Consider the following 25121-nt stretch of genomic DNA (forward strand, 5'->3'; position numbering starts at 1 on the left):
GCATAAAACTGTGATGAACTGGCTGATGGCAAATTCAACCTGTCTTCCTGCTGCTTGGCAAGCCTTTTTTACTTTCTGTTGATCCTCTAATCAGAATTCCAGTGGCGGGCTATTGTAAACTGCCTCTGCTTTTCCTAAACTTCAATCCAAGCCTGAATCCCCTCCCTACACATACTTGTCAGACCATGAGCACCCAGGACAGAGAGATTCCCAGAGCCTAGAATAATAGTACCAGACACATGAGAGGCCAAATAATTACTATGCTGGCATGGCATGGCTTAAAAGTCATGCATCTAGAACATTTGGTTTGAAACTCTAGCTCTGCACCTCATTCACTATGTGTTCCTGGGCAAATTAAGCTTCCTATGCCATATTTTACTCTAAATAGAACGGCATTTAATAGCCACCTCACAGGGTGCCATGAAGCAAGAACCAAATACATCAGTCATTGTTAGCTTACTTCCAATCCCCAAGTTGGTCTGATCTTTCTCAGGGTTTGACAGCTTGAAATGGATTTATACACAGTTACATTTACTCTTTTCTTCATGCCACTGATGGGCAATGAGGGTACATTAATGGGTCTTTATTACTACAAAATCAAGTTTCTGGCACTGAAGGATTTCCACAATTTAGCTCCATTTTACCTCTTCAAATTTATCTCATACTACTCCCCATAAAAAATGTTCCACCTAAGCCAGAGTAGACTTTTACTCGATTTTTCTGAATACACCTTGAACATTTAGATGCATATGTGTCTGTCTTCCCTTCTCTACAACTCTCTTAACTATCCAAATCCTTCTCATTGTTAAGACACAGTATTATTACTGTTATTTTTATTGGCTAATATTTGTTAAGTGCCTTCTATGTGCCAGGTAGTGTTCTAAGTGTATTACATGTCACTTAATCTTCATAAGCCCGGCAAGATATTTTATCATTATCTCTACTACCAAGATAAGAATACATATTTATCTTTCTTCTCCAGACTGTACACTCTTGTATGATATGGACTATGCCTTGTACTCTTGTACTTCTTTGTACAGGCATCTACTTAAGCAGAAATTCAATGAACATGTATGGATTAATTGCCTTTTTATTCTTATTTTGTTTCTGTAAGCTGGCATAATGCTCACTTCTATTAAATGTATCGCTTTATCAAACTGTAAAGTAAAAAAGGTAACTTAAATGAAGTATATGTAGGTATTTTTAGAGACCTAAGTCCATCTACAGACATATGGTAAAGATTCTGCATGCTAAAGAACAAGAATGGCTGAAGTAGTAGGGTTTGAGTTCTTATAAATAAATCCTTGATGGCTTTTGATCATTCTTAAGGCCATGGTTAGCAACAGTGAGAAAATTCATGTAAACTGAAAATTATGCATAAGTGCACACAAATAACATTCATAAGACATGATAGTACATTTACCCTTGTTTTGCATATTTCATAAGACACTGCTGTAAGGAGAGAAGAGAAACTCAGGAAGTCCTATTTCTTTACTGCTGTTGTTGTACAGGAAAAGCATAACTTTATCACCTTCCCATACTGAAAGAAAAAATCATTTGGGATGCCTACAAAATAAAACGTGCTTCCAGGGACTTTCTTAAATTATATGACTATGGTAAATAGTATTTATTTTTCTCCTAGATCTCTTGAGGATATAGCACAAATACTTAAATCATCTCTCTCTTATAACATATTTAGCCAAGTCCAAAGATACAAGAAAGATTTATGAGAAATCACTAAAGGAACAGCAAGTAAATCACAAATGATGAGAACCCATGTGCTTTTAAACAAAATTAACAATTAAAAAAATTATTTTCTAGGCCGGGCGCGGTGGCTCAAGCCTGTAATCCCAGCACTTTGGGAGGCCGAGACGGGCGGATCACGAGGTCAGGAGATCGAGACCATCCTGGCTAATACGGTGAAACCCCGTCTCTACTAAAAAATACAAAAAACTAGCCGGGCGACGAGGCAGGCGCCTGTAGTCCCAGCTACTCGGGAGGCTGAGACAGGAGAATGGCGTGAACCCGGGTGGCGGAGCTTGCAGTGAGCTGAGAGCCGGCCACTGCACTCCAGCCTGGGCGGCAGAGCAAGACTCTGTCTCAAAAAAAAAAAAAAAAAAAAAATATTTTCTGATGAACTAATGAAAATAAAAATTTTTGGCTGGGCATGGTGGCTCACGCCCGTAATCCCAGCACTTTGGGAGGCCGAGGCGGGCAGATCACGAGGTCAGGAGATCGAGACCATCCTTGCTAACATGGTGAAATCCCGTTTCTACTGAAAATACAAAAAATTAGCCGGGCGTGGTGGTGGATGCCTGTAGTCCCAGCTACTCGGGAGGCTGAGGCAGAAGAATGGCATGAGCCCATGAGGCAGAGCTTGCAGTGAGCCGAGATCGCACCACCGCACTCCAGCCTGGGCAACATAGTGAGACTCCGTCTCAAAAACAAATAAATAAAAAAAAATAAATAAATAAAATAAGATAAAAATTTTCATGCTTGTATGTGCTATCATCTTTTTTAAAGGTTAAAGATGCTGAGGTTTTCAAATTAGCTTGCTTATGGTTAAGGCTGAAAACCAGAAAGGCTACTATGTAGATTAAACCATATGCTTAATTCATAAAGGGAAATTAAAAAAATGTTAGTGCATAGCACATTCCAGTGAAGGGGAGAAAAAAAGGTTAATCAATTCAACTCAATTTTAGCTGAGGGCATTTTTCCACGACTACTGAACCCTAGCATGTGTCAGGCAGCTAAAATTACACTAAAATGTGTAAGTTCTGTTGTTATTTTAGAGATAATCCAGGAAGCAAAACAAAGCCAAAAATTCTCTCTGCATTTTCAACATAAAATGCTTTAATTTTCAGTCAAGTGTATATACTTTTTTCTGTTTTAAGATCTTTTTGTATTGTCTCCTCTTTTACCTATGTGTGAAAGTTTCCACAACAAAAAGTAAAAAAAAAAAAAAAAGAAGAAAATAAATATGATTTTATATGTATTTATATGTATTTTCAAGACACTATTCACCCTTTAAAAACAATTCTTACCAGTCTCTGCTTCTGAAGCTCTTCTCTAAGAATTCTATCTTCTGGTAAAACGTCACATAACAAAAAATAATTCTCTTGTTCTTCTGTTGAGAGATCAGGAAAACAAATCAGAAAAAAGATATTTACCATTTTTTTCCCAGAAGGACTTATTTCTTAAAAAAATACAGATGTGTGTGTCTATTAGGATCTCTTTGGCAAAGAACTGTTTTAGCTTTATTCGAGTTAGGCAAAATAAACACATCAATTTAATTTTATCTATCATGAAAGCAAAAGCAATTCTAATATAAGACAGTAAGATTATTCCTTTGAATTTTTATACTGAAGGGAAAACATGGTAGCCAGGATGTACACTTACCAAATGGAGCCGTGGAATTAATTCTTATCACACTACAAAAATCTGTGATAGGCTGTTCAGTGAACCTTTTCCTCCAATATAAAATGTACCTTAGAACAATACAAAATAAGGAATGATGAGAAGATTCAATACACTATTTGCTTTAGAATGACAGGAATCTATAAGCACATTCAATTATCCCAAAGCATCAAATCAAATGTTAACTTAAAACAGCTTTTCTAGCAGTTTTTTGTGAATACAAAGGCAGTGGAGCATTATAGAAGTATCAAATAAAGATTTAATGAAAAGGAATTACCATGTAAGGGCATGAAAACAACTAAACTTTACTATCCCCAAATTCAATAAACAGACATATAGGAAAGTTAAAATGAAATATTTTTATGTGATAATGAATTTTTCTGAAATAGCATCTAAGTTTATATGTCTTTAAAATGCAATAATGATTAAATAGGCTATGACACACACTCTGCAATAAAGAGAAAACTGAGTGGTTATCTTATATATCCAAAGAACAGAGGTCAGAAGAAGAATACAGTAAGAAATCAGACTAAAATCAATATCAATATAACATAAGATAGAAAAGTTCCATATGTCCACACTGAGTCTGACATGAGGCAAATTTAGACTTTGGAAAAATAGCCCAACTTACAGTTCTTGTATCTAATGAGCAGAGTTAGAAGCAGCATACCAGCTAAATTAAAAACCAAAGCCTAACACCCAGACCTACATATGTGATGAAAGAGGGAGTAAGATGACAGGATTTAACAAGTGGTTCATCTTTCCATTTATCTAACAAGATTTATATGGCAATTGCAGTCTTATTTATTGAATGGTACCAGGAAGAGAGTGTTATTTTCATAGAGAGAAAGGAAAAGGAAAGGTTGACTCTATAGCTCCCAATTTATCAGGTCACACAACTGAGGGATAAAACAAGTAACTTACACCAAAGAACCAAAAAAAAAAAAAAAAAGAAAAAAAAAAGAAATGGGACTTATTGAAATAGATGAAGAATATGGAAAGAGTAGAAATGTGGACATTTTAAATGGCTTGACGTAGCACATCTAGGAATGTTCTGGATATAGTAGGTCCACAGTAAATGTTTTAAAGAAGTAGAGAATTTGAAGATTCCTGTAAAGTTCTCTAAGTAGTCCCCAATTCCCAATATTTTGTCTCCTTTTTATTATTAATTTTTCTTTTTTTTTTTTTTTTTTGAGACGGAGTCTCGCTCTGTCACCCAGGCTGGAGTGCAGTGGCGCGATCTCGGCTCACTGCAAGCTCCGCCTCCGGGTTTACGCCATTCTCCTGCCTCAGCCTCCCGAGTAGCTGGGACTACAGGCGCCCGCCATCTCGCCGGCTAATTTTTGTTTTTTTTTTAGTAGAGACGGGGTTTCACCGTGTTAGCCAGGATGGTCTCGATCTCCTGACCTCGTGATCCACCCGTCTCGGCCTCCCAAAGTGCTGGGATTACAGGCTTGAGCCACCGCGCCCGGCCTAATTTTTTTCTTAACATTAATTTTCCAATACCATAGTGCTCTATGGAAAGGGCATTTGTGTATTAGAAGTCTGTGCTAGAGAGCAGTCTGGGAGAAAGAGAGAAACATGACATGAGCTGACATCAAATAAAAATACACTGAACGAATATAGAATATGTAAGAAAACGAAGTCAATGAATAGTGTATAAAAATAGAATCCCATGTTTAAGCTTTTCTTCTCCTGTACAACCATACTGTTAACTTTGATGGGTAAGGGGTGAACCCTTTTCTTATAAAACAGTGCTAACTTTTATTCTAAGAGATCTTAAAATGGCAATCTTAAGCTCCCATTGAGCCTTAAACCACAAATACATAAATGATGCACCCTAAACTTTGGCTAACTCACAGGCTTCCATATTAGAAATCTCAGAAGAAGGCAAGTGTATATCGGATCCATCACAGCAGATAAATAGAGAAAAAGTACCTACAAAAGGCTGGGACATTATTTCCTTAGCCATCCTGGGCCAGCTTCAACACCTTGTACTCCTCAGTCTCCTACATAGCTACTCCTAGTCTCTATCTTTCCATTCCTTACTAGTTGCTTTCCCCACCACCCCATGGTAGAGAGGAAAAAAGGGGAAAGAGAAGACAAGAGGAGGCTTAAGAGAATAAAAATGAAATTCCTAGTCCTTTTCTTATTCCCCCCTCAGCACATTTTCCATTACAAAGTGGTGACAGGGATGAAGGAACACAGTATAACCTGTATTAGAGATGCCAGGAAGAGAAGATGGATTATTCTTCTAAATTGAAATATAGACATCTATTTTCATGATTAATCAAATTTATACATGGCAGAACCAGGTGCTAAGATAACTGTCTTCAAAAGACAGGAAGGCCAAGTTCCCTCTGGAGGTTCCTTATGGCTATTGCTAGAATACACCAAAGAGAGGATTGTCAGTCCTGGTTGCCACCCCGCTGAGGACTATCTGGATGGTATCCTCTAGACAAAACGGAGAATAGTGGTCAGTCCTATATAATTGGTTCCATTTTGGGTCTAGAGCCTGTTGTTGAAAGGCAGTGATAATTCCTTGAATACACAGACTACTTTACTTTGGAAAATGTTCGCAGTCTTAAAAGTGTCTGTGTAAACCATGTGGAACAGATGACCAGGTAAGAGCTTGGATCCTCGTGAACAGACTGCTCTTTGAATTATTAAAGACTTTTTTTTTTTTTTTGAGGTAAGATCTGGCTCTATTGCCCAGGCTGGAGTGCAATAGAGTGATCTCAGCTCTCTGCAACCTCTGCCTCCTGGGATCAAGACATCCTCCCACCTCAGCCTCCCCAGTAGCTGGGACTATAGGCACGCACCCCGACACCCAACTAATTTTCCTTTTTGTAGAGATGGGGCTTTGCCATGTTGCCCAGGCGAGTCTTGAACTCATGAGCTCAAGCAATCTGCCCGCCTTGGCCTCCCAAAGTGCTGGGATTACAGGCGAGAGACACCGTGCCTGGCCAATGACTTTTTTTTTTTCTTAATGGACAACCAATACTGTTCCTTGCTTATCCGCACAGATCTTATGCTAGAAGCAGTTTTGCTTTTTAAATTAAGACAGTGGTCAAAGTGTCATAGTTGATGTATTACTTACCACCCCAGAGGCAATGGTGAATAGAGCAGCAGGACTTTGAATTCAAAGGTATGAACCTGAATTTAAAGTTATGTAATCTTTCTGAAACTCAGTTTATTCATGTGCAAAATAAATTGTTGATAATTAAATAGAATAATAAATGTAAAGCACATTGTCCAAAATTCTGGGTGTTTAATATATGACAATTATTACTATAAGAAAAAATAACATATTTAAATAAGACTAAGGTAGTGAAGAATTTATGTTTATCCCAGTGAAATAATGAGACACACAACAAAAACAATAACATCTTAGCAAACATTTCATGAAAAAGACAAAATAGTTGTATTAATAGTGTCAGAGGGCACATATAGGTGGCTAAAGTGGTAGAAGAGAAGAATGATGATAGTGACAATAATGACAATTATTCGCAGCTACTATTTAATGAGTCCTTACTTGCCCAAGGTCAATTAAAATGTTAGAATTGAGATGTGAACTTTGTCTCTCTGACTCCAAGGCCAAACTCAGTCTTCTACAACACAGCTCCTCGAGTGTCATGTCGGGACAAATTAGTACAAGAAATGCAGAAAAGGGAAGGCAGGGACAGGAAAGAGCCCCTACAATTAAAGTTGTAATAGAGACTTGAAGCATTTTTTCCCCTCAGAGACCAATGAGGTCACGTAGAATGCTTTTCGAGAAGGCAGAACCGGAAGTACAGAAATGAAGTCTGAAGAGAAAGAGAATATTTTCCCTTTCCGAAAGGCATACTACTTAACAGCAGCCCTCAGTCTAAACTGCTCCTAAATTCCTACCTAAGGGCTGAAAATTGACGCCAGCGGTTTGGGGCTGTTTTGGAATTGCTTAACTAGGTAGGAAAGGGAGCAGAGAAGTTCCACTACAGAGGTAACAGGAGCCTGATTCCAATAGTCAGTGGGTCTCAGTCTCCAAAAACTTCTATGTTTGAATACTGTCTCTTTGATGTCTGAAGAGAAGAATCACATGACATACTTATTTTCCATCAGAGTTTACTTCAAGGTGATATGCACAAGGGAAGAAATTACTGACATCAACGCCTTAAAATCACGGGGAGATTCTGTCTAGCAGAACCTCAGTTGCCCTCCTCAAATAGGAAGTGTTTCCCATGGGATAAAGCAGGTAATAGGTTGGTACAAGAGGAACAAAGTTGTCATTTGAGTGGTCTCTTCCTAACCAAAACTTGGGTGACAACAACATCAGAAAAAAAAATCTGTTACAAAGTAAAATATAACCATAAACCACCATACAACTTAAAATTAGGCATCATATCTTACTGTGGTATACTATAGACATCAACAACATATATTTTGACCTACGTCTAAATTTGAGTAAAGAAACATCCTAGTCATTAAACACATAATAGTGGTTTTTAAGCTTATAATTAAGAAGTGTCAATATATACATTTCCTTTCGGATGGTATGGGCATTCAGATAAATTGTAATCAACTGAGTGATAGCATAAAGATAGCAGATCTTCAGTGCATGCTTCTTGTGGCATTTTTTTCCCACTCACTAGAACATATTGTTCAAATTTAAGAGATCACTTAGTACTTCTCTTCTGTATTTTTCCTACTTCTCTAGTTTACTGAAAGCTACAATTGCAGCTACTCAATATATAAAGGGCACTAAGAAATAACATGTGGTAGGAACTCTATTTGGATGAGTTATCAAAGTATTTCACACTTCATTAAAAATCCATAAAAATAATTACTAGGCCATCAGCAAATACTTTTCTTCTTCCAAAGGAACTTCAAATCACATCTCATGGAATTGTCTCACAAAAAGTTCTGTTGCAATAGCTTGCCTGCCCAGCCCCACTGTAATTGGTATGGTTATTGACATAGGCATAAAGGTTTGAAATATGGTTGTTAATTAAGTAGCAGTGAATGTGTGGAATTTAATATAAAAAAGCATAAGAAATAAGAAGTTAACGTATATTTTCCAGAGCAATTTTATCTACTGAATAAAGCTAGCAAATAGCTCAGTATAAATAACTATGTTAAATGGACTCAATGGAAAGATTTTTATTTTTGTTTTTATTTCTAATGCCCCAGGAATTTTTATTGTTATTTGTTTAATAAATAAATATAGTATGAAAACTTACAGCTTACTTCTTGTAAACCACAAGGTAAGTCCATCTCTTATTATCACCTTTATTACTTACTGTACTCAGAAGTCACAATTCCTCTTGAGTTCTGAGTGAATGTGTTCATGCCAATTGAACCTCTCATGTTCCCTCCTCCCAACCCTGTATCTTATATCTTGTCTTCTAAAATTAGAAACAAGTTACATGATATTGAGAAGATTTCAACTTAATTTTGATTGTAACAATCAATACTTGGATTGTTTGGGAGAGGAATTTTTAGTTTCCTTAAGTAGTAGGAGGTTATTATCTAAAGAAGACTAGATATAGTCAAAGGTATTTAAAAGCAACAGAGTTTACTCAGATATATGCCTGATCAATTAGAATTAATCACATTTTTACTTGCTGAGAGTGCAAATTTTACTTAATTAGAAGGAGAGTTGACAAGGAAAATCTAGGTATCCATATTTCAAATACATGTTAATGATACGCTTTAGAAAGTACTTATATCAGATATGCATCCTTTTCTTTTTAATTAAAGCATCCATTTTACTGTATATCTGCATTTAAAGCATGAATAATCCCAGCACTCAATTACTGACTCCTAAGTCCCGAGACCTAGTAAATAATTCAATTTTCCTGCCCACGTATGGATAATAGAACAATGACATTAGTAACAATGATACAAATAGACAGATTGATTAGTACAAACAGAGCTACTTAACTATGATACATAAGCACAATGGAGAATACAAACTCTGATTCAGACATTCCTCACATACTTCAGTGGCAGAGGAGAAAGAGAAATCTTAAACTATTCAATTACCACTGGTAGTTAATCATATTCTTCTGCAATTCCTGAAGGAAAATTTGTGTTTATATGATAAAAGGGAATAAAAGAATAGTTTCATGGCCAGGCACGATGGCTCACACCTGTAATCCCAACAGTTTGGGAGGGTGAGGTGGGTGGATTACTTCAGCCCAGGAGTTCTAGACCAGCCTGGGCAACATGGTGAAGCCATAAAAATTTAAAAACATAAAAAATTAGCCAGGGGTAGTGGTGCAGGCCTGTAGTCCCAGCTACTTGGGAGGCTGAGGTGGGAGGATTGCTTGAGCCAGGGAGGTGGAGGTTGTACTGAGCTGAGGTCGTGGCATGCACTCCAGCCAGGACTCAAAAAGAAAAATAAAGATTTCGCATTAAAGAAAAGCTGACTAATAGAAGCCTTGGGAAAGAATAACCCATGTAGTATTTCTTTCAATGGTTGAGTATGAATTAGAAGATCTCTACCCTAAGAAGTGTCTCAAACAAAATCAACAGATCTAACTACATATAACCGGGTTGCATATATAACAAAGCTCCCAGAATACTCCGAGAATGAAGACATATACACACATATATTTTAATTGAGAATAAAGAATAACAAATGATAATGAGGAGCAGAGAGTATGTCCTATGAAAGCATGTAAGGAATCAGTTTATTTTACCAGTTGGCAACATATATCATTCAATTAACTCTCCTCCTATCTCTGCTCCCTGATAAGGCAACACCAAAATGTATTCAAAAATAGTAGTGCTGAGTCGATATAAGGCAACATACACAGAAGGCACACAGTAAATATTCAGTATTGGTGCTAGGCAGGGGGAAGAATATAAGGACAGAGATGAAGGCTAGAGAACAGTTATCATTACTTCTGTGGGTATGCTGGCTATCAACTTAAACCATCTTCAAAAGTTTAGATTATGTAGAACCTTGAATGAAATTTTCTCAAAAGCTACATTTTACAAATGATAATTAGATTTTTAGATTAGCATGAATACAAACGGAAGACTCAAACGATAGTTGCGGAAAACTAAGATTTCAAATATACCTTTTGTATACAAATAAAATTTTGCATTTTGTCTAATACTTATCAGGTACACATTATGTCTCAGGCACTAGCAGATGCTACACATACTCTTATTCTTCTTTTTCTTTTTTTTTTTAAACAAAGGCAGACTGCCACATGCAGCACCTCATTTGGATGTGTCTGGAATCTTGGAAGCTTGACTACCCTATGTTCTCCTACAAATGGATTTGAGAGCTTGTCTGGAGGTTCCAGCAGGGAAGCGCAGCTACTCGTATACCTTGACCAAAGACTGGTCCTCTTGTAGCGGAGATGGTTGTCCTCTTTGAGAACACAGCTTTGAGAAGCACGAACACGGAGTGGTGAGGGAGGAAGGGGACAGCCACTTAGCCAGCCAGATCAGTCGAATCAACCCTAGCAATTAATGGGGTGACAGATGTCGCAGCCAGATCGCCCTCATATTCCATACTTTGTTTTATGTAATATTCAATAACCATGAGGGCTGGTGTTACCCTCATTTTACAGATGAAAAAAACCAATGCTTAGAGTAGTTAGGCAGCTTGCAGGAAATCACAAGATTAGGAAGTGTGAAAGCCTGCACTCAACCCCAGGCTTGCCTACTTTCATAGTCAGCTCTTAATAATACAGCTTGCTGTTCTGCAAGACCTATCGTGAGAAAGAAGTTGTTTGCTAGGAGTGTTTTATATGGCCTGGGAGAAACAGAGTTTAGATGCAGGGGTATTGAATGTCTGGGCTACTACAATGTTTTATGGGGAAATCAGGACAGAATACCTCAAAATGGGATGCTACCAGATACACCAAATTTAATGCTTTTAGTAACTGTATAGGGAAGGTATTTCTCTTGGACAACTACTTCCAGAAATTATAAACTGGGAAAAAAGGAATCAAACTCATCACAACACTTAAACTGAGATTTGTTTGGGCAATATCCTTTCGGCTTGAAAGGATCCAAGGATCCCATTCCCAAACACTGCCTTTTCAGTGTCCTGTTGCCAAGTCTATTCTGGAATTACTGGAAGGACCCACTCAGAGAATGTCTATGGCCTAAAACATGAGACATAATCTGGGAGACATCAATAAGATCTACAATGTCATGGAATGCTGCAAAGGGGGTATTATCTACTCTTTGGAAAGTTCATCTCTTTAGAGAAAATAAATTAGTGGCCAGGCGCAGTGACTCAAGCCTGTAATCCCAGCACTTTGGGAGGCCGAGACGGGCGGATCACGAGGTCAGGAGATGGAGACCATCCTGGCTAACATGGTGAAACCCCATCTCTACTAAAAAAAAAATACAAAAAAAAAAAAAAAACCAGCCAGGCGAGGTGACGGACGCCTGTAGTCCCAGCTACTCAGGAGACTGAGGCAGGAGAATGGTGTAAACCCAGGAGGCAGAGCTTGCAGTGAGCCGAGATCTGGCCACTGCACTCCAGCCTGGGTGACAGAGTGAGATTCCGTCTCAAAAAAAAAAAAAAAAATTAGTATGTGACATTCTCAAACTTACAGACTCAAGAAAAATAATGCAAAGATTTTTTTAAAGTCTAAGAAGTTGGCTGGGCGCAGTGGCTCATGACTAATCCCAGCACTGTGGGAGGCCGAGGCGGGCAGATCACCTGAGCTCAAGAGTTCGAGACAGGCCTGGCCAACATGGTGAAACTCTATCTCTACTAAAAATACAAAAATTAGCTGGGCATGGTGGCAGGTGCCTGTAATCCCAGCTACTTGGGAGGCTGAGGCAGGAGAATCGTTTGAACACGGGAGGCAGAGGTTGCAATGAGCTGAGATCGTGCCACTGCACTCTGGTCTGGGTGACAAGAGCGAAACTCTGTCTCAAAACAAAAACAAAAACAAAAACAAAAACAAAAACAAAAACAAAAAGTCTCAGAAGCACAAAAGAGTTGTAAAGTTCTTTTTTAAGTGTAAGGAGAAACCTGAAAATGAATATGAATTTTCATATTTGTATAGGAATTATTTTATATATAGATTATGCCACTCCTTTAATAAACAATACATTTAATTCTCTTTCTTAAGAGACAGGGTCTCATTCTGTCACCTAGTCTGGAGCGCAATGGTATAACCATAACTCACTGCAGCCTCGAACTCCCGGGTGCAAGCAGCCCTCCTGCCTCAACCTCCCAAGTAGCTGAAACTACAGGTGCATGCCATTGAGCCTAGCTAATTAAAAAAAATTTTTTTTAGAGCTGGCATCTTGAACTCCTGGTCTCAGGTGATCCTTCCACCTTGGCCTCCCAAAGTACTAGGATTACAGGCATGAGCCACCACACCTGGTCAAATTTAATTCTTTTAAGGATAAAAGGCCGGGCGCGGTGGCTCAAGCCTGTAATCCCAGCACTTTGGGAGGCCGAGACGGGCGGACCACGAGGTCAGGAGATCGAGACCATCCTGGCTAACACAGTGAAACCTCGTCTCTACTAAAAGAATACAAAAAAACTAGCCGGGCGAGGTAGCGGGCGCCTGTAGTCCCAGCTACTCGGGAGGCTGAGGCAGGAGAATGGCGTAAACCCGGGAGGCGGAGCTTGCAGTGAGCTGAGATCCGGCCACTGCACTCCAGCCCGGGCGACAGAGCGAGACTCCGTCTCAAAAAAAAAAAAAAAAAAAAAAAAAAAAAAAAAGGACAAAAACAGAACTTACCTTTGGAAATCAGCAACCAACTTGATATCAGCTATGACAATCTTATGCTCAATAATCATATGCTTCAGAAGTTTGTCTTGTTCAGCCACAGGAAAATGTTCTTCACAGAAAATACAAGGCACAGATGGAGAACCTTCTAAAGTGGTGGTGCCACCTGGACTTTCTGGCAGGGAAAGCGGCTCCAGGATACAATCCTTACTGTCTGGAAGAGACCAAAAGAAAAAAAAAAGAAAGAAAAGCTGAAACCAACTCTTCATATGGATGATTTCCCACCTCCTGCATTAAAAACATCCTAAAGATATTTACATGTCTCCAAAAGGAAAAATACATAGTGCTAGAGAGTAGGATACTTTATTATTATTTTAAACAGCGTTTGCAGCCCAGAGGCAGGGAGTATTGCAAAGCAGCTCAAACTCCTCATTTGCTTGCTTGAATAGGGGAAACCCATTTGTCAGGGCAGCTGTTCAAGACTTCTTCTTGGACACTGGCCAATGGCAGCAATTCCTGGGGTACTTGCAAGGGGGAAGGCTGCAACACTCTGGGTTAAGGTTCTAAGGCTCAATTGTGACCTATGGCTGAGAATCATCACACCAAGGGAAGTAAATGGTATACATTAAGGCTACAGATGATGCCAGGCCTGTCTTTTAAGCTGCTTCCCGTCGCACCTGCAAACTCTTTCCTGTTTCTTGATTATTTGTCACAAAGAAGAACAACGCTCTCACACTGGGTAGACACAGTATGCGCTGGGTGGCCCTCATGGCAATTTTCTATGTTGATTTATGTTTATCATTTGCCTATTATACAAGTATGTATTCAGGCTTCTGTGAACATAGATGACTGCTCAATCACTAGACATATGTGATGTGGTAAACATTTTTCCTGGCTATATTTTTCCTCTTCCTAACATTATCTACAGTATCTTTAAGAGCTGACGTGTGTAAAGTCTGTGTCTCTCATTTCAGGGCCTAAAACCACAGCCAGTTGTGACAGTAGCCCCCTTTAGTCTGCCAGAGTGGATGTCTAGACCTGTCACCTTATACAGGCTATTTAGTAGTTAGTAATCAGGAAACTGGGGTAAACAAACTAGGGTAAGCCCTCTGGCATTTGCAGAAGGGCAGGCAACCTTCAGAAAGAAAAGAACTTTCTTCAGAAAGAAAGACCCAAAAACTATGCCACAGACAAGTTTTTAGAATTAGGTTAATATTAGTTCTCCCATTAAAGTTTCCTATTCTTTTCTTTCTTTGTCTTCTTTTTAAAGGTATTCTTAATTTATGAATTAATTGAATCAGTCACTGGCACACTGGTGACCATGGCTTAAGAATTATGTAAGTGTGGTGGCTCACGCCTATAATCCCAGCACTTTGGGAGGCAGAAGCGGGTGGATCACGAGGTCAAGAGATGGAGACCATCCTGGCCAGCACGGTGAAACCCCGTGTCTACTAAAAAAAATACAAAAATAAGCTGGGTGTGGTGGTGCACACCTGTAGTCCTAGCTACTCAGGAGGCTGAAGCAGGAGATCGCTTGAACCCAGGAGGTGGAGGTTTCAGTGAGCAGAGATCACGCCACTGCACTCCAGCCTGGTGACAGAGCAAGACTCTGTCTCAAAAAAAAAAAAAAAGGGATTATATGAGCAATGTAAGAGGGCAGCATTCATTCATTAACTCAACAAAAATCAACTGACTATCTACTGGGATGCTCAATGTTGTATGATATGGTCATTGCCACCAAGGTTAAACTGCTCATAGTCTGTTTGAAGGTACAAGTAAGTTAAAAATATAAAGAGATGGAGAATGTACAGAGTTTATAGGAGCAGGGGTTGGGGGGGGTCACTCAACTGAGCTGGAGAAGGAAGATGTCCCATAGAAGAGGGCTTCTAATACATCACTCAAACATACTCTAGTCACATTAAAGTATGCTAAATCAAACTGTTTATCCTTGTTCACAAAATTAATATCAGAGAAGGTGAGAATACATAGGATATACATGACAGCAGGGAGACTATTTAAAATACATAAGCCCTTTAGAAGCACTATTAACAAAACCGGTGTTATCAATTACCATATTTATTAAATTAGGTAATGAAATCAAGGAGTTCTGGAATTTCTAGAGTTCTTCAGTTGTAGGTTATATTTTTTAGTAGTAGGTTAACTTTTGTAGGAATTTAAACTCAAATGTGAAAAACAGAATGGGGGAACAGAGATAAGTATTATACTTATGAAACTCTATGATAGTATTTTACATCCACTAGTATATAGCTACAAAAGGCAGCATATTCTAAATAAAGGTAGTATTAGTAAATATTACCTGCCATGTAGGAAATAACAAGTACTATATTACATCCTTTCCACAAATTTAATTGAGATATATAGAAATTTATTGGTTTGACTGCTGAAAACAAGCCTATGGTATTTATAATCATCATCAACAGCACAACTAACATTTATCAGCTACTTGCTATTTGCAAATTACCTGCAAAGTATGTTAGGACATTTTCCTAATTAATTCTAATTATCTTATTATCCAATCTTCCAGATGAGAGAATTAAGATTTAGAAAACTTAACTACGTTTTCAAAGTCAAAATGTTAGTCAGTAGCCTAAACATTATGAGTTGAGCCTAAACTCAAACACTATGCTATTCTGCTCCCTGTACCAAATGGCATTTCTCCAACTCTGTTTCTTCTTTAGTATGTATGTCTGGTGCTGTGAATTTATATATATACATTTATAAGCTACTTTGTATTTATATGTACTCTGCCAATGTCCTCCAGTCTCCCTGATACCCCATAGTAATTCTTATACAAATCTCAATGGCCCACAGTATCTAAAAATCACTAGTGTACAGTTCATGTCCATAATTTTCCTTATTTTTTCCGAAGGCTTTATTGCAATCTCTCTATTATTCCTCTGTGGTTCATCTGTTTTTCCCTTTTGTATGTCTAATGCTCAGTTTATCTTTTTTCAAATTATTCCTAAGAGAATGGACCTAAATATTCACACATACCAGAACCAAACTGCCTGTGGTTACTGCAAAGGTCTAGAAACAAAATCATGAATATGCAAATTTCATGCATGAGAAACTTGTGGTTTGGGAGGTATTAAGTTGTATTTCCCGGCTTGAGTTACTATGTAACAGAGTCTCACTCTGTTGCCCATGCTGGAATGCAGGGCATCCCAGCATTTTAGGAGGCCGAGGTGGGCAGATCACGAGGTCAGGAGTTTGAGACTACCCTGGCCAACACGGTGAAATCCCATCTCTACTAAAAATACAAAAATTAGCAGGACATGGTGGCGCAAGCCTGTAATCCCAGCTACTCAGGAGGCTGAGGCAGGAGAACTGCTTGAATCCAGGAGGTGGGGGTTGCAGTGAGCCGACATCATGCCATTGCACTCCAGCCTGGGTGACAGAGCAAGACTCTATCTTCAAAGAAAGAAAAAAAGATAATAAAATAAAAATAAATAAAAAAAGAATCCAGTGGCCTGGAATAGCTGAAATAGCTATCGAATGGCTGGTATTTTATAAATATTTGCTGAATGAAGACATGAAAGAATAAATAATAGACCACAGGTACTCAGTTTCTAGGAAAGTCCTGTTTCAGGGAACACCTGTGGCTGTCTTTAGGGGAACTTTTTCTGCCTGATATTGAGGGTAGTCCAACTATATTTACAGCCAGATGTTTAGCGCTATGGGCCTTGGTGTAACAGGCCCACTAGTAAATAATAAGCAATGATGTAAAAATTACATTGAATTCTAAGATAACAATAAATATTGCTGAGAGCAATAAAAGTATGTCACATTTAATTTGAAAATTTTGAATTCTTTTTTCACTCTTCAGGTAAGTATACTCCCTAGTAAGCAAGGAACAAGTGGCATTTGGAATTCAGAGTAAGTAATACCACTCTACCAGAGGATGTTTATGTGAGATAGACCTGAATCCTGAATACATTTTAGCTTAGAGAAGTGGTTTCCAAATTTGAGTTTTATCACCTGGAGAGCTTTTTTAAAAATACTGACTTCAAGACTTTACTGTAGACTTAGAAAATGTAATTTTTACCAAGGAGTAGTCCCTAGACCACTGCCTGGAAATCAGTGGTTCAGAGGATGATCACACGAGGATTGTGTGAATATCTTGATCATGTAACAGTGTGGGTATTTTAAACCTAAGGATAAGTCCATAAATTAGGTGACATGGCCTTGTTTCAAGGCTTATTTGATAGTCTATTCTGTCCAACAGAGAATCTCTAAACTACTAAGCAATGGACCAGCAAACATAATTCAGTTAAGATTTGTCTAACAGATTACTTCCAGCTGTCACTGCAAGTGTCACATTTATATCTTACTCCATGTTAAAGACAATAGAGGCTGGGTGCAGTGGCTCATGCCTGTAATCCCAGCACTTTGGGAGGCCGAGGTGGGCGGATTACTTGAGGTCAGGAGTTCAAGACCAGCCCAGCCAACATGGTGAAGCCCCATCTCCACTACAAACACAAAAAAATTAGCCGGGCGTGGTGGTGGGCGCCTGCAGTCCCAGCTACTCGGGAAGCTGAGGCAGGAGAATCGCTTGAACCCAGGGAGCAGAAGTTGCAGTGAGCCGAGACTGTGTCACTGCACTCCAGTCTGGGTGACAGAGTGAGACTTGGCATCCAAAAAAAAAAAAAAAAATCCAACAAAAACCAAAAGACAATAGATACAGAAATATATAATCCTCTGCCACAGGGACCTTGAACCCTAAAATACAAAAGGAAGTAAATCACTTCTATCCTATCTCCTTTTAGCAAAGAGGCAAACATCTTGGAAATTCTGCTTTGGTCCCAAATCCACTTTGCACATGTGTTACACATTAACAACAAATTATCTGCTCTAGTTCTCACTTTGAACAGCAACTCTGTTCAAATGAACTGTAAAAAACACCATTCCAAGGAAGTTGAATTTTTGAGGAGATTCTATGCTGATTATTAACATTTTTATTGATTCTGGGGAAGACCCTCAAAGTGTCAAATTATTATTCTAGGGAAGCGCTTCTCAAAGTTCTTCAGTGAGCACATAAATCACTTGGAGGTTTTGTTAAAATGCAGATCCTGATTCCGTAGGTGTAACGACCATGGAAATGCGCCATTCAAAGCTCCTGCTGCCATGAGCATAATTGACAAGAGGACCTCAGGTGTGGTGCCCTGAAATCCCATTTGCACTGAAGCTAAGCCTCCCACAGGCTGCTCTGAGTCAATGAAAAGGGATTAATATCCAGCATGCAGCTGACCCTCGAAAACCACAAATTTGAACTACGCACATCCACTTAGGAATTTATTTCAGTAGAAGTTTTTATCTAGTGTGCCCATCTCTCCTGCCTCCCCTTCCACCTTGTCCATATCTTCAGCCTCAGCCACCCCTGAAACAGCACAACCAATCCATCCTCCTCCTCAAATCGGAAGACAATGAGGATGAAGACCTTTATGATGATGTACTTCCACTTCATGGGTAGTAAATATATTTTCTCTTCCTTATGTTTTAAAAAAATATTTCTTTTCTCTAGCTTATTTTATTGTTAGAAATACGGTATATATTCTATACGGTACATAGAAATACATACAAAATACATGTGAATTGACTGTTACATTCCAGTCAACAGTAGGCTCCAAGTAGTTACATTTTGAGGGAGTAAAAAGTTAAATACAAGATTTTCGACTGGGCAGGGAGCTGGTGACCCTAATCCCTGAATTGTTCAAGGGTCAACTGCATATTAAAACCTACAACTCAATAGCAAAAAGCCCAAATAAACCAGATTAAAAAACAAGCAAAGAACTGGAATGGACATTTCTTCAAAGAAGACATACGAACATCCAACAGGTATGTGAAAAGGTGCTAATCACTAGGGAAATGGAAATCAAAACCACAATGAGATATCATCTTGTACCTCCCAAGATGGCTATTATTTAAAAAAACCCAGAAAATCACATGTGTTGGCAAGGATGTAGAGACACTGACAACCTTGTGTACTGTTGGTGGGAATGTAAAGTGATGCACCTTATGCTATCAAAACCAATTTGGAGGTTCTTCAAAAAATTAAAAATAGAACTATAATATGAGCCAGCCATCCCACTTCTGGTTATTTATCCAAAAGAACTGAAAACAAGATCTCAAAGAAATATTTGTACTTTTATGTTCATTGAAGCATTACTCAGAATAGCCAAGAGGTAGAAATAATAGATGTATGGACAAAGAAAATATAGTATTTAAATACAATGAATAGTATTCAGCCTTAAAAGGAATGAACCTTGAAGATATCATAAGAGAAATAAGCCAGTCACAGCAGGAAAACGACCTACATGATTCTACTTATATGAGGTATGTAGTCAAACTTACTGAGGCAGAAAGTAGAATGGTGGTTGCCAGGGCTGGGAAGAGTGGGGAAAAGGGGAATTACTGTTTGATGAGTATGGAATTTCAGTAATGGAAGATGAAAAAGTTCTAGAGATCTGTCATACAATAATGTATATATACTTAATAGTAGTGTACATTTAAAAATTTGTGAAGAGGATAGATTTCATGTTATGTATTTTTTTAACCATAATTTTAAAAAATGGAGAGGAGGAGAGAAAAGTCAGATGACGTTAGTCAAGGCTGGAGGAATCATGGTCCCATTACTTTCCATTAAACAACCCTGACCAAGCTATTTAACCTCTCTTAGCCTGTTTCCACAACATAAAATGAATTAATCAAAATGTCCACCCGATAGAGTGTTCCACCCAACAGAGTTGTTGTTCTAAATGTTAAACAAGGAAATCAGTGTAAAGCACATGAGTGTCTGACACACATGCTCAATTATAGGTTAGTTCCTATTACTAATCCTGGTAATAATGAGAATGGTTTTATGTTTGAGGATGAAGAGAGATGGGCATCATATGCACTGCTATCTATTCGCAATTCCTATGGATTAATTCAAAATACACACTCTAGGGCCCCAACACAGATATAAAGAATTAAATCACATAAGAGTGAAGCCCAGGTTAGGTTGTGCACAAGTAATTGCGGTTTTTGCCATCACTTTCAAAAAAACAGAATAAGCCTACTTCCCAACTATCTACTTTTAGGTCCTCACTATACTGTTGAAATTCTAAGGCTTTTGCATTCTGTTCATCACTTTGCCATTTCTGCATAACATTCAATTAAGAGAAAAGGGAGAAAACACAAGGAAATTTTTGATAATAGACATAAAGGAAAGTGAGGGGATTTATATGGATAGCCTCAGTTTTCTGAGCATGTGAGATAAGCTCCATCCATATTTAACCCAAGACAAGGGTTAAGAAAAGGGGGAAAGATTTGGAACTACCACTATGGAGAATGCAACTGAGACAAAAGATAAAAAACAAATGATCCTACAACAGTCCTGAAGGCCTAGCTAAGTTAGCCTGTTGCGTTACTTTTAGTCAAACATAGGTTTTAGCAATAGATTTGTATTTGGTGCCTAAAAGATTGATTTTTTTTTTTTTTTTTACAATACCTGTACTGGGTTTTCAAACTATGTAGTTCTATATAAACACATACACATAAATAAATATAATGATGAGACAAACAGGCTATTTTAAAATCATCTAACCTGATGCTGCTCAACATAACTTTCTGTGATGAAGAAAATGCTCTATATCTACTCTGTCCAACAATGGTAGCTATTAAGCACACGTGGCGGTTCAGCATTTAAAACGTGAATAGTGAGACTTGGGAATTGAATTTTAATTTAGTTTTAATTTAAATTTAAATAGCCACATGTGGCTATTGACTCGTCTATTAGACAAGACAGATGGAATTTATGCAGATGTTCTTAACCTGAGGTCAGTGGGTACTTGATTCAGAGACTGGGGTTTCGGGAGTTCAGTGGCAAACTATATCAATACCGTGTGTAGTGAATTTTTTTCTGGGAAGAAAGTCTCTTGATTTAATATTAATGGATTCTTCACTGGGCGCAGTGTCTCAGGCCTGTAATCCCAGCACTTTGGAAGGCTGAGGTGGGCAGATCATGAGGTCAGGAGATCAAGACCATCCTGGCTAACATGTCTCTACTAAAAATACAAAAAATTAGCCAGGTATGGTGGCGGGTGCCTGTAGTCCCAGCTACTTGGGAGGCTGAGGCAGGAGAATGGCGTGAACCTGGGAGGTGGAGCTTTCAGTGAGCGGAGATCACGCCAGCTGCACTCCAGCCTGGGAGACACGGCGAGACACTGTCTCAAAAATAAAATAAAATAAATAAAATAAAATAAAATAAAAATTAATAGATTCTTAAAGGGTTCTGGGGACCCATAAAAATGGAAAAATCATGTATCCTGTTACTTATACTATATTTTTCTATCATTTGACCTACCATTTTTATTTATAATGTCTAAATGAATAGTGTCATTCAGTTGGGATTTCAAACAACAAAATAACTTACTAAAATAACCATCATTCTAGTTATTCTCATTTTGCAGTCAGAGCAGAAAGAGACAGCCTGAAGACAGAACAGGCAATAGTTAATACACGGCATAATATGGAAACTATAGATAAATATCCTTGGTAAACATAATTCTTAATATCTGGTTATCACAGTGCCTGAAATATCCACCATTAAAGTTAACCCTTTGGACGACTGTTTCTGGAAGTAACATGTTACCTTTATATAAACACAGCAATTTACTAATAATAATTGCTATAATTAATTTTCTATAATTTACTATAATTAATAGGAGTGGGTTCTAAAATTATGGGGTTATGTATTCTGGAAAGTCTCTAATAGGGCTAGATAATTGCATTCTGTCTACAACAAAAATTTATTTGAGAAAAGGCAACAAATTTTTCCACAGAGACTCAGGAAAAACAACTCTTTTGCTTCCCCCTCTGCTCAAATTTTTATTTTTACACTCTCATTCTATAAAGAAAACTCTGCTTTAGGTGTTAAACTTTGTAGCATCTTTTATCATCTGATAGTTTCTAGGGAAGCCCATTTGTTCAATTTATAAGCAAGTATAAGCAATAGCAAAGATGAGACAAGTAAGGGTTGAGTAAGAACATTTGGTAACTATCCTACTGTAATATTAAAGCTATTAACATGTCCAACCTTTCTAGAAATACCCAGACATTTCTTTCTTATACATTCCTAAGATACTATCCATCCATCCATCAGATTGCCCCATGATGGGCTGGTTATTTCCAAATCTATTCTTTTTGTCTAGAAAACTCTCAATGAGTTCAGGAGCTACTAAACAATGGACTCAGCAACAAACCATTTGGTAGACTTCAGGTGGACCTCTTGTAGAAATGGCTTGATTTCCCATCCATATTATGGGTGAACTGCAGGTTTAACAAGACAATACTGATGAAGCTCCTTTCCCTCTTATGTCAGCAAATCACTGCAGATTCCAAGATTTTAACTGCTGCCCCATTTCCATGTGGCATTTCTTAGTTTCAAACTACCTAATGATGAAAATGTGGTCAGACTTCCTTTCTCAAGCAACTTGGTTAAAAAGTGGGAAACTAATGGTGCACTGGTTAAATTTCTTGGCTACAGATTATGTATGTTTCTGGTTTATACATGATACCTTCTTACCTTAATCAATTTCACAAAGAGGAATCAGTGATGTGTACATTAATAATGCAACAGTAACAATGATGTGGAAATAGCTTTTTGAAATATTATAAATTCATTATAGAAATAAATACTAGGAAAAGAAAATAAATGGATAAAAACAAATCCCTCTTTATTAATATAAATTTTTGACGTATTTGTAGACTTAAATCAGACGAGATTTCTAGCGTTAAAAAATATGGTTTAAAACATATGGTTAAGTATATTCAGTTCTGTAGAAATACTTTCTATAACTCTACTGTTTAATGCCAATGAGATTTAGAATCTAAAAGGAAATGAAATGAAGGATGAAGGGCCATACTATATGTTATATGCTTACTTTACATACTCTTTCACATCAAAGACATTTCATTTTCATTACTGCTTTCACTCTGCACTATTGAAGACACTTGAGAGCATTCAAATTAAGATGACTATGAGTTCTTACTTTGATAGGGCCAGGACTAGGGATGCTGGGGCTCTAAGTAGAATTCAAGGCTGGGTGTATATTGTGTTCTAAGAGGCGAATACTAAAGGAACTAAATTCTCCATGTTATTTCCTTTCTAGCAGTAGAAGGAGCAGACATTAGGGATTTGGGAATATAAATGTAGAATGATTTTTCAACAGTAAAGGGGAAAATAAGCAAAAAAGACATTAAAATCCTAACCTTGGTTCTGGTAAATCGAATTAACCAGAATAACCTACAAATTAGTGATCCGAACAGGAGGGCCAATGTAACAAAAGCCACTGATAAACAAAAGGCTTTTTGGCAAGACCAGGGAAACAAAGTGACTGGTGAGTGCTTTTATTTATTCAATTCTATAGAGGAAAAGATAGAAGAGAAGGGAAGGTAAACTCTGACACAGCTAGATTTGACTGGTTATTGGCCTGTGTTATACTTTCTAAATAAGTGATGCCCAGTGGAAATTTCACGGTACATTAACAGAGGTTGGATTTAACCTAATTTAATTCATTTGATTTGACAGAGCATTACTTTGGAAATAGTAGTCTAGTTAATACTTTAATGAAATGAGTTGGCAACTAGAAAATTGTAAATCACCTATCTGATGCCCCCTATTATAATTAATGTTTTTCATAGAATCATACATTTCTGAATTATGGGGCTAAGATTATCTCTATTTACAAAATTAAGTAGCTATGACACATTTTTATTTTACTGTTTTATGTCTTAATTCATTAACATGACCAACATTTTAATACAATAGTTTTGTTTTTACGGAACAGGTAAAGAATGATTTTTTTTAGGTCTATAAAAGTTAATAAAGGCACGGCGCTGTGGCTCTGCCTCTAATCACAGCATGTTGAAAGACTGATGTAGGAGGATCTGCTCAAGACCAGCCTGGCAACACAGCAAGACCCAGTCTTTACCAAAAAATAAAAAATTATCTGGGCATGGTGGCACACACCTGTGGTCCCAGCTACTGAGGTGCGAGGATTGCTTGGGCCTGGGAGGTTGAGGCTTCAGTGATCTGTGATCGTGTCACCTCACTCCAGCCTGGGTGACAGAGCAAAACCCTATCTCAAAAAACAAAAGCAAAATGAAAATTAATACAAAATAAACTTTTGAAAGTACCATATAACCAGTGATTTAAATTCTTATTTTTGAACATGTGAATTTCTCAAACTTTTCTAATTATATATATTTCTCATACTATATATTAATATATATAATTGCTATAGAGCAAGACTCAATGATTTGAAAATGAAAACTAATAAATTGTCTTTTAGTTCTAGCATACGAGACAGAAACTTTCTTAAGTTAGGCAAGTCTTAGCTGACGCTCATTTTATCACAATTTTATGAACATATTTCCCTAGAAAGTAACTCTCCCTTCTAGTTCACTTTCAGGCAAAAGGCTGTGCTAGGTACTGAGGAGCAAGCAATTGAAGAACAAAAATAGAGCTACCCTACCCTCAAAGAACCCACATCTTTTTTTTTTTTGAGACGGAGTCTCGCTCTGTTGCCCAGACTGGAGTGCAGAAGAACCTACATCTTTTCCATCAGAGAGGCTGGTCATGTTCACAGACACACCTAACACAACTTTATAATGTCAGGGAGCAAGATGGTCGAATAGAAGCCTTGACCGGTAATCCTCCTGGCAGGAACACCAAATTGACAAACTACCCACACACAAAAAGATGCACCTTCATAAGAACCAAAAATCAGGTGAGCAATCACAGTACCTGGTTTTAACTTCATATCCCTGAAAGAGGCACTGAAGAAGGTAGGAAAGATAGCCTTGAATTGCTCATGTCACCCTTCCCCTATCAGCAGTGGCCATGTGGCCTGGAGAGAGAATCTGTATGTTTGGTGGAGGCAGAGTGCAGTGATTGCGGGACTTCACATTGGAACTCAGTGTTGCCCTGTCAAAGCAGAA

General features: G+C 38.0%; 1 protein-coding gene across 2 annotated transcripts in view; it reads right to left on the minus strand.

Annotated features, from left to right (window-relative positions):
• The window catches only part of ZNF277 (zinc finger protein 277), a 136703-nt gene that overhangs the window by 44066 nt on the left and 67516 nt on the right, over nucleotides 1-25121 (minus strand). Inside the window, exons 2-4 of one of the 2 annotated variants that reach the window (XM_033195089.1) lie at nucleotides 13131-13332; nucleotides 3400-3488; nucleotides 3045-3127 (exon numbers count right to left, since the gene is read on the minus strand). In XM_033195089.1, the coding sequence (XP_033050980.1) occupies nucleotides 3045-3127; nucleotides 3400-3488; nucleotides 13131-13332 (374 nt within the window). The remainder of the gene's footprint in view (nucleotides 1-3044; nucleotides 3128-3399; nucleotides 3489-13130; nucleotides 13333-25121) is intronic. The other variant, XM_033195090.1, reaches the window with a different exon arrangement.

This window comes from Trachypithecus francoisi, unplaced genomic scaffold, assembly GCF_009764315.1.
Source record: "Trachypithecus francoisi isolate TF-2019V2 unplaced genomic scaffold, Tfra_2.0 Lachesis_group4, whole genome shotgun sequence".
Taxonomy (NCBI): domain Eukaryota; kingdom Metazoa; phylum Chordata; class Mammalia; order Primates; family Cercopithecidae; genus Trachypithecus; species Trachypithecus francoisi.